Source organism: Mesoplodon densirostris, chromosome 5 (assembly GCF_025265405.1).
Source record: "Mesoplodon densirostris isolate mMesDen1 chromosome 5, mMesDen1 primary haplotype, whole genome shotgun sequence".
Lineage (NCBI taxonomy): Eukaryota > Metazoa > Chordata > Mammalia > Artiodactyla > Ziphiidae > Mesoplodon > Mesoplodon densirostris.
Genome location: NC_082665.1, coordinates 148152604 through 148163450, shown reverse-complemented (window position 1 = coordinate 148163450; position 10847 = coordinate 148152604). Strand labels below are relative to the sequence as shown.

At 39.8% G+C, this 10847-nt stretch overlaps 1 protein-coding gene across 2 annotated transcripts in view; it reads right to left on the bottom strand.

Moving 5' to 3' along the window:
• Positions 1-1554: 1554 nt before the first annotated feature.
• The window catches only part of PIK3CB (phosphatidylinositol-4,5-bisphosphate 3-kinase catalytic subunit beta), a 203963-nt gene continuing 194670 nt past the window's right edge, over positions 1555-10847 (bottom strand). For both annotated transcript variants that reach the window (XM_060099616.1, XM_060099617.1), the window contains exons 20-24: positions 10047-10214; positions 8518-8641; positions 4664-4809; positions 3416-3548; positions 1555-3046 (exon numbers count right to left, since the gene is read on the bottom strand). In XM_060099616.1, the coding sequence (XP_059955599.1) occupies positions 2909-3046; positions 3416-3548; positions 4664-4809; positions 8518-8641; positions 10047-10214 (709 nt within the window). In that variant the 3' untranslated portion in view covers positions 1555-2908. The remainder of the gene's footprint in view (positions 3047-3415; positions 3549-4663; positions 4810-8517; positions 8642-10046; positions 10215-10847) is intronic.

The following is a 10847-nucleotide window of genomic DNA, read 5'->3' as shown; positions in this document are numbered from 1 at the left end:
TAAGAGCTGTTTGTCCCCTATAGTCAGGGTCACATGGCATGGTACCTCTCTGCTTTCCACGTCATGGACCAATCTTTCACCTTCTGCAGACAAGTGAATCCTGCATTACAGGATGCCTGGCTACGACCTGGTGCTGATACGGGCTGCACAAGGCAGAACTGAGAATGCACTGGAAGACAGGAGACAAGCATAGAGCTCTGGAAGGGGTTTCCCTTCCCTGAAATTCCTCCCTTCAGGAGGGGAAAGCAGGGAAAGAAAGGAGATTGCCTCTGAGTTGGGACCCAGCACACGTTCCAATCACAGTCTTAAACTAGCCTCTCCCACAGAAGTGAGTAGGGCAGTTATTACCAATCCCACCTTACAAACAGGAAGCTCAGATCCTGAGAAAGAAACTAAATACCTTACTCCAAGGTCAGACAGGTAGAGCTGGATGGCAGATACTCGTTTCTGCAGCCCAGGGTCTTGAATAGAGACATGAGGAGAACACTCAGGAATTCCTTGTTCAACAAAGTCATCCTTTGTCTTCCCAGTCCAGGGTAGACACAGATGCTGTCCTCAAGTATGGAAATGTATAGAGCTTCCAAAATCTTGTTTTTGGAAATAACCGAAAGACAGGGAGCCAAGGCATTGGGTAACCAGCCCCCAGGCAAGAACTATTCCTACAGCCCAGACCCCTAACCTGCTCTGTTGGTTGGCTATCCTCTGCCTTCCACCTCCATCTGTCTGGCTCAGGCGAAGCCCCTGAGAATCAGGGACATGAAAGTCAGCAAGTGTGTAAGGAGCACCTGGTGGGAGTGCTCAGCAGCTACTGAGGGCTATCATGCTCTCTATGGGGGGGTCTACGGCAGAGGGGGTTAAGTGCCATGCTGGCTTCAGGTCCAGCACTGTCTGGGGAGGTTTGTTTCCCTTTCTTACTCTTGAAGACATTCACATTCACCGATTTAGCATATATTTACCAAGGAACCTATGGGCTGAGGAGACCGCTCTGGAAACAATGGTGCCCACTTCTGCCTGGCAATGCTCACCACTCTCCAAACCCCTGACCCGTAACCTGGTATATGTAATGGTGGACTGCTATCAGACAAAGATCCCTGAACAAACCTGTCCTCCTATAGTCCTATTTCTGCAACTCTCACCAAGTCTAGAGCAGCCCTGGGAATGGTCAGTTCAGAGTTCAATCCCCATCATCAGCTGAGTTATTTCCAAGAAACTGTGCTCTGAGCACCTGCCCAATGGAAGAGAGCTACAAAGTGGCTAGTCTGGCCTTGGGTACCGAGTAACTGAAGGGACATTCTTCCAGACCTCAGGATACCTCCCGAAGGCATGGAAACTCAGTGAAGACGCCCTCTTGCCTCAGGCTCCCAACCAAAGTCCAAAAGGCCTCCCATACTGCTTGATGGGGTTGGGAAACAAGGAGAGAAGTCACGGAAGAGACCATGAGCCTTAGCTTACCCCTGAGGTTGGTTTGTCTATTGACTTGATCATTTCTTAAAGAGTCCCAGTGCCAAGGTCCTGTGCTGCCCATAAAGAAGAGGCCCACACATCCCAAGAGCAGCCAAAACCAGCTCACCCATTTATTTGACTGAGAACATTAAGGAAGACAACAAAATTAAACAATCTTTAATAAAATTCCTATAGAAAACTCAGTCGCAGGGCAAATACTCAATTCTCTTTCCCATATCATTGAGGATTGAGAGCTCCCAACAGTCTTTGGAGAATAAGCGGTAGTTTTGCTGGATGTTGCCAGTGCTCAGAAAGAGCCTCCATTTACACATTCAAACCAGTAGTTCCTATTGCACATGTTAACATTTTCTGCCATCTAGCACCCTAAATATATGGTACCTCAACAAATAAATTAAAGAATTCCATGTGGCATGAAACATTTCAATTTGAACTAATATCCTTGAAAAATCACATTATTACAAGTTTTAATAAATACAGTAAGAACAGCTGGCATTTTACTAAAATACTGAATTTTAGGCCTGGAGTTTATTCCATAAATAGTTTCCTTTTCATTTGCTTTCTGTCTTGGATACATTTGCTCAAGTATTATGCTCTATGAAGTGAACTCTTTCATAGATACCATGTAAAAACTGTATTAATATGTGCCTCATTATAGAAGCAGCTGGAAGAACTGGATCACATAGTTAACTAAAAAGTAACTTAGGAAAAAGCTCTGCTTTTGTAAAACTTTAAAACACAGGCTGAAGAAAATCAAAATAACATCATTTTTATATAGAACTCCCACTAGAAATTTTATAAATATATATGCAGCATAAATTATATTTGCCTCACCAAGTAGATTTCCATCAAGTCTGGCTGGGATGATGCTATCACAGTAAATAAGTATCAACAAAAGAATTAATGTTTCCACAGGTTTAAAAGATTTCTTTTGAAAAATAATCATAATTTCAAATTATATTATAATTTGTAGTTTACACAATTTAAAAAGGGAAGAAAGAAAGCTTTCTTTTAAGCCTCATTTGGAAAGTAAGAACAGCTACTAGTCCCCAGGTGTGGAAAAGTTGGCTGAGTGATAACACTTGGTCACAATATGAAAAAGAAGTATTTACACCTTTCCAGAAAAGTACCAAATACTTACAAAAAAAAACAAAAACAAAAAACAATCTCTAGTAGCATTCCTTGGCGTGCAAAGTCAGCAGGAAATGATTATCCATAATGTTGACAGTTTGCATGATGAATCTTGGAAGCATTCAAAAGCAGAGGGTGGTCATCAGGGATTGTTCAGATTAGGTTTCTGTGGGATGCCATTGTTTTTAATTTAACTCTGAGTTCCAGGATTTCATTCCCTTTATAACATCTCTGGCAGGGTCATGTTCAATTTAGTGCAAGTGCAAAATGAAAACTAAACGAAACCAACAAATACATTAGGAGCAAAGGCTGATCGTTAGGATCTGTAGTCTTTCCGAACCGTGTGGGCCATCCAGTTCACTTTAGTAGTCCAGCTTTCCCTGAGTGCCTCATCAAATTTTTGCTTAAATTGCTTGAGTGCTTCTTCTTCACTCTTCCCTAAGGCAAGAGAGTCCTGAAAACGAAGGAAAAAAATCTGATTTTATATATTCTCTGTAGTGAGGTGCAAATCTCAAAGTCTGCAGGAGGCTGACTTGGCCACACAGCATACCCCGTGTCCTTATTCAAATACCATTTATGGGAGAGAGAATGAACACCAAGGTATGGTGATAATATGACCTCTGCCAGAGGGTTTTTGAAGATGAAATGAATTTATGATTACTGCAAGACAACTACTTAGCTGCTTGTCACTACCACTCCTGGGTAAAACTGTCTCACAGGAAATGACTTTGTTCCATTCCCTTTGAACATCTGAATGAAATGGGTAGGTACGGCTGAGCTCTATGCTCACAAAGTCCAATTTACAAAGAAAAGAGGTTTATACCTTAAGATACTGTATATCCTTGACTGATGTGAGCTCAGGAAGCCCTGCAGTCAACATCAGTGCAAAGAGAGTGATGAAGAGATTCCCATGCCGTCGTAAAATCAGATATGCATCCTCACAACACTGGCGGAACCTTTAGTTGATGCAGCAAATCACAAGAGTATGATGTTAGAACAGAAATAGCAAATTTCATAAAGGAAAATGAGAGATATAGCTAGACTTTCCATAAGAGCTGGAAAATTTCTACTGAACTAAAGGTTCATTTCCGAGTTTTACCCTTTTGAAAATTGTCCCAGGACTAAAATTTACATAAAATAAATCAAGCTCTCTAAAACCACACATATCTTTTTCAAAAACAAAATTAAATAGAAATTATATGATAAAAGGCAGTTTAACACTTAACCTAGGCTTTTTAATTCTATGTGTCACAAAAATTAATTATAAAAAAGTGGTGATTATAATCCATAAGGATTTCTAACCATACTTCTAGATTCTAGATTTGTGGTCTGACTCCAGAGACTTTTAATTTCTTTAATGCCCCCCCAAATCAGTGTCAACGGATTTGCATTGTACCTTCCTGTCATCTTGCCTTCCCTCTCTCTCCTCTTCAAGCTGGTCATTCAAGATGACCACTCAATCCTATCTCCCTAATTTTGCCAAAGAGGAAAATGGATCCAGAGTTATATTCTGCAGAAACCCATGCGGAACTGGAAATGATAATAGCAATCATTTGGTAAACATATGGATGAGTTGATCACATCATGTAACATATCTCTCATTATCAAAATATCCCTGAAATATAATTATTTTTGTCCCCATTTAAAATGAAGAAGACAAGATGACAAGTAATGTGCTTGGAAACCTACAAATAGCAAGGAATAGATCAGAGATCACAAAGTCTTTCCCTGAACCCTGACTCTCTTACTGCACTTCACATAGAATGACAGCAAAATGCCAGTCCCTCTCAGCATCTCACTATCAAATGTCTTAACAGTTTCAGAGAATTTTCTAATACAGGTAAAAGGTGGTATACTATTGGAATAAAACAATAATTTATTTCAAATTTCTAGCATTTTTTTCCTCTTCTTTGAACCAGAACAGGATCTGACAGGCAAGTTCCCCCAAAGCCTCCTGTTAGCAGACTGACTATCTCCCCAATCTAAATATACCTCTCAGATAAATGCTAGTCTAGCCGGTCAGTTGAGAAAACATTAGATGCGTTTACGCTGACACGAGGACAATACTCACCGGCCAAACTTTTCCGTGTTTCCTGTTTTTCCTTGTTGAATCACATGAATGAAATCATAGGTAAGAATAAAAGGCACTCTCTCCCTTTTAATGCCAAATTTAGACTTGAAATTTCCAAGAATATGTCCAAAGTCAATGTGGAAGAGCTGGAAAACAAATGGGATTTAATTTCCCCTTTTTTTCTGGCAGGTTCCAAATAAAAACGCAAGGCCTCAGCAGTCCTAGATCCCCATGCACTACATCAAATGGAGTAGTAGTAGTAGAGACACTACACAGCCTCCTGGATCATTTGGGAAAAGAGTGCTCTGACATTCGAAGGTCTTTTATATTCAATAATAACCCTGATATTAAACTGCATATACAGTGGGAAAGATGAATCTTTAAAAAGAAAAATACATCCAAATAATAAACATGTTTGATTTTAAAAAATCAAATAGTTTTACACACAGAAACAAAACAAAAAGAGAGTACATCCTTGCCCCACCAGTTCCCTCACCACCTTAAGCGCTACTACTTAGAGGTAACTTCTCCCAACCCTTCCATGTGTTTTTCCTGATATATATCTCCATTTTTCTAAATAATATGTTTATAATTATTTTTTACTTCCTAATTTTGGATTATTATGGAAGGTAAAGATTTAGTACTCCTGTGCTGATGTCATGCCTCATAATGTAACACATTATATCATAATTTCTGGTTAAATCAATATCCAGTGTTTATATTGTTTGAAGTACATAAGCCATGTGGTAATAGTATACTATGATTACCCTTCCTTTTCTTGCTCATCTTTTTTCTTGAGAAAACTATTTTTTGTCTTAGTGTTCTATGATCTATGGTCATTATATGTTCTATGGTCATTATATGTTCTATGGTCATTAATTCTTCACAAAATCTTAAAAATCTAAAAATCATTTCACAACGGTTTTCCACATGGTCAGGTAATCTGTTAGCTCCTATCTGGGCTGGCTGTTCTCTAAGCCTGCCAAAGAACCATCACCCCGTGTTCAACCTTCATTCTCCTCCCATTTGCAGTCCCTGTTTCCTGGGTTCCACATCATTTTCTCTTTTGGTGTACACCAGGCTTTCTCACTTTTGGCATTACTGACATTTAGGCCCTAAAATTCTTTGTTGTGAATAATACATAAGATGTTTGGCAGCACCCCTAGCCTCTACCCACAGATGCCTGTAGAATACCCCCTCCCCCATCCTGACAACCAGAATTGTCTTCAGGCATTGATAAATGTCCCCCAAGGGCAAAAGCACCCCAGTTGAGACCCTTATTTTCATGGATGCCCTTATTCTGGCATCCTCCTGAAAAAAGATGCAGAAGAGATACAGCTTTTGAAACCTTATGTTCGAAAATGTCTTTGTTCTACATTCATACTGAAAGTCTGGTATAGAATTCTAGGTTAGAAATCATTTTCACTCAAAATCATGAAGGCTAATTCCCACTGTCTTATATAGTTTCCAATGCTGCTATTTAGAAGTCAAGTCTTTCTGACTCCTGAACCCTGATAAGTGGCTTGCTGTATCTCTGGGAAGGTTTTAAGATCATCACTTTATGCCTGATGCACTGAAATGTCACAGTGAATGGCCTTAGTAAGGGTTTTTTCATCTACTGTAAGGGAACTTTCGTGCCCTTTTGACTGGATAGTCACAAACATCAGCTTTGGGAAATGTTTTTGTATTATTTTTGGGTAAGTTCCTTCCCTTCCTCTTGTGCACTACTTTTTCTGTAACTTTTATTAGGCTATATGGTGAACCTCCCTGGACTGATCCTCTATCATTTCTGGATCCTCTTTCTTCTACTTATCAGATATCTTGGTCCTTTTGGGGATATTAAAGGGCAATATATTGCCTGGTGCCTAAAAAACAGAATCTGGGCCAAACTGCCAGGATTTAATCCTGGTATGTCCACTCTCTGTTGTGTCCATCTTCTCACCTGTAAATGGGGATAGCACTACCACTTACTCTGTACGGTTATCATAAGGACTGAAGGAGTTCACGTATATGAAGAACTTAAAGAACTGTGCTTTCCACAAGTTAAAGAGGTCAAGAAATGTTAGCTGATCTTTAGTTTATACTTCTTCTATTTTAATTTTATTTGTTCCTCTTTTTAATTTCTAAGAATTCTATTTTCTAATTTTTAAAAATAGAATCTTACTACTTCATAGATGCAGTATCTTTTCTGTTTTTACTTCTTAAATCATCCTCTGTTTACTGCAGGTACTGTTTTCCCAGGGTTCTTCTTCCCCCCTCCCCCCATTTTGCTTGATTTGGTCTCTTTCATGGTGGAGGCTTTCAACAAATGTCTGATCATCTTTGGCTGACCATTCATATTTAAGAATGAGTCACTAAAAAGATGAATGAAAAATCTGTGGACATGGTAGGATTGCTGATCAGTGGGCTTCCTTGCAGAGTATCTGGGGAGAGACCTCAAAAGTCAGCATGTGTAAGCCTCTTCACTGGAACTGATCAGTTTCTCTTGAGAAGAACCATCTAGTCGACTGCGAGAGTGGGAATATACACCTGGTTGCTACTGTGCTTGGAGCAAAGCAAGAAGAAATGGCTGGGAATCATACCATTTATCGTGCCAACTTTCGCTCCGTTCCTATTTTTAATATGGCACCTTACCCTTAGCTTCCATAGAACCTGTTTGTCCTTGAGGCAGAAGAATTGGTTTCTTCAGAGAATAAATCCTCTAGTCCTTCTTGGAGTTGGGAAGGAGATATAAGCACCTAATTGCTCCATATATAAACTGCCAATCAATCCTTTTTCAGCCTCTTCCCCTTTCCCCACCTTCAGCAGCACCTAGTGCCCCTGATTCCAGAGCTTTCCTCAGACTGACACACCCTTCCACAAGTAGCCATTTTCTCAGCTACGCCGAGTCACTGCTATTTTTCCATTTTGCTTTTGCTCATCCTCAAATCTGTTGATGTCTTTCACCCACTGTTGGCCTCTTTTCCTATTATCTTTGACTTCTTGGATTTACATATTTCTTATTCCTCAATATATTAGAAGGGCATCAAGAAAGAATGGAGAAAAACCTGTGTTTCAGCCTGATTAACCAGAAGTCGGAGGGAATCCTTTTAAGTGTGAACACAAGGTTCAACTCTCAAAAGCTCAAGCCAGAACTACCCAGATCTCCAAGGAGGTGTAAAACTCTGGGTCCCACCTAGAGCCAGAGTTCACAGAGTGACTCAGAGTCTTTACTCTGGAATGCCCCTAGTGTCAGGGAATTCTAAGGGTGGCTAAACTGAAAAAGTCTCAAGTTATTTCATCTGTCTTTGCTTAATATTAAAGAATTTACAAACAAAAGTCACTCTGAAGAATGAGAAAATTTTCACTTCAAAACTAAGAGCTTCTTTATATTAAATAACCTGGTCTAGCTCCCTAGCTACCCCAAAATGATATTAGTCATACTCCGTATCATCTTACTCCAACAGATGATTATATTTGATATTCTAAAAGAAAAAATGACTCAAGTGGGGTTTGTCTCAACTTTTTCTTTTTTTAACACTTATCTTCTTTAAAGTTAATACATCCTGCACATTATCTGCTCCTTCTGCTCTTAGGTACATGTGTGTCCCCAATACAATTTCTTATATTGAAGGAATAGGTCACTTGTAAATAACCTAAATAATTTTTTAAACATTTAAATAAATGCTTATCACCTAACTTCAAGCAAACAAACCAATATATGAAGCAGATGGCATATGATACAAGGGGTGGGAAATAAAAGGAAAGACAAAGGCATGACTGAGACTCATAACGAATCTGAGTTTCACAAGAGACTGTGCTGCACATAAGTAACAGCATCACTGAGGCCCTTGGCACTCTGGGAAGTTGCTTACCTGGCCAGTTTTTTTGACCATGATGTTATCACTATGTCTGTCACCAATCCCAAGGACATAAGAAGCTACACAGTAGCCGGCACAGGACAGGGTAAACTCCTCAATGGCTCGGTCCAGGTCATCCCTGAATAAGAGAAAAAAATAGGAGCAAGGAAGGTTTTCAGCCTCCAAATGTGTGGGACGGAGCCAATCCACACTTCTGTTTCCTTTTTAATGTGAGAACAACTGCAACACAGAGCTGCCAAAACCATATAAGGAGAAGATGCTGGATCAGCCAAGAGTGAGGATGATGATCAGAGGAGCAGGGCAGGGAGGAGTCAGCAGCAGGCTTGTTCAAAGACATCAGGTAACTGGACATCAACTATTCAAACTGCTGTGTCCTGGCGCTCACATTTCTGTGGGCGACTGGGGGGTAGGTTCATATGCATAGTAATGAGAGGAGACCATCAGCTTGGCTGAATGATGCTGGGCTTTGGAACATTTTTGTAGTTTTGACTGAAGACTAGAATTCCATATTTAAGAGTTAAGTATTGCAGTTCCAACCATTAAAGTCACTGACTTAAATCAGAAGTAACTAATATAGACCCTTTAGGGACAAGGCCCTAAAATCAAAATGTGAAAACTAATTCTCACATACAAGTTCTTGGATTTTTTTTTTATTCATTTATTTATTTATTTTTGGCTGCATTCGGTCTTCACTGCTGCATGCAGGCTCTCTCTAGTTGCAGCGAGCAGGGGCTACTCTTCGTTGCACTGCACGGGCTTCTCATTGCGGTGGCTTCTCTAATTGTGGAGCACGGGCTCTAGGAGCGTGGGCTTCAGTAGTTGCAGCACGCGGGCTTCAGTAGTTGCAGCACGTGAGCTCAGTAGTTGTGGCACATGGGCTTAGTTGCTCCACAGCATGTGGGATCTTCCCAGAAGAGGGCTCGAACCCAAGTCCCCTGCATTGGCAGGTGGATTCTCAACCACTGCGCCACCAGGGAAGTCCAAGTTCTTGGATTTTGCCAGTGATAACATTTAAGTCTGACTTCAAAATCTTCAGCCAAAAATACTTGCAGTGTTTTCCCCTCACTGTGAAATTCCTTAATTTCCTATGTATTAGGGCTTTTCCAACACAATAATTGTAAATAACACAATTCCTAGCACTGTATTTTTTAGTTTGGAGAGATCGGTCTACAAACTCATTTACTTCTATTTTAAAAATCTATTGAAAATTTACTTAGGTTCACACATTCACATAATTATGGAAGTTCAGGCACTTATAAAGTTATATGTTATTTGTTAAACACTTAAATTCTTAGATTTTTAAACTACTGCCCAGCTCTGAAATTTGATCTAGATGAAGCAGAATTCAATGCTAATCTTCTGTAAGATTTTAGGAAGGCCTATTTGTCATTTTGATCTAACCTGAAACGAAGCAATAAATAACACTAATATTTCCTCTAGGACACTGATGATTCTAACTGCGAGAACAGTTATTTGTTTGGCGGTTTGTTCAGAAGAATGATAATCAAACAAAATACACTAACCCAGAATTGTATTCTTTAAGCCAGTTCAGAAGGGCATCTTTGTTGAAGGCTGCTGCTGCAGCCACATTGCTACTGTTCAGCTGAATGTCAGCAATTGTTTCAGAGGTGCTCACAACTTCAATGAGGCCAGAGTGGTCTCCTGTTGCTAAACAGCCATAAGGCAGCATCCTGAAAAGAAAAAAAAGGGGCATAAAGAGTCACATGTGTATGCTATCCATAAAATGAAACACTGACAGAGTATGTTTTTTCTTTGATTTTTAAAAAAGTTTTATTACTATTGATAACCTTGCCATTACTGTATCAGTCATATAGAAAAATATTAGTTCCACTATTAGAGTGTAAATATCCTGGTGAACAGATGGAGTAATTTACTAAACTCCAACGTGCCAGCTAAATGTATAATTTGTTATCTAATTATCCTGGTGAAATATTCTATTTGTTTGTGTAGGTGGACACAAGCACATCAGATAAAGGAAAAGTCTTTCATTTTTACCCTAAATTTCGGGGAAGGGAACCGCCCTTTCTGTAGCATCTAGTAGATGCCACACAGCAGGCTAAGCACTCTACACATTACCTTGGTTAACAACGACTCCATCCTTCCAGTTGTCCAAGCCCAAGACATTGTAGTCTTTCACTTTATCTCTCATGCCTAATATTTACGTACCTTGAAAATGCACAGAGTCTAAGTAGTTCTCTGTCTCCACCCTTCCTTAAGCTACCACCCTAGTCCAGGTCACCATCAACCCCTATTCAAAATTCAAGTTTCCTAATTAGTCTGCCTGCTTCCACAGCATAGCTGTT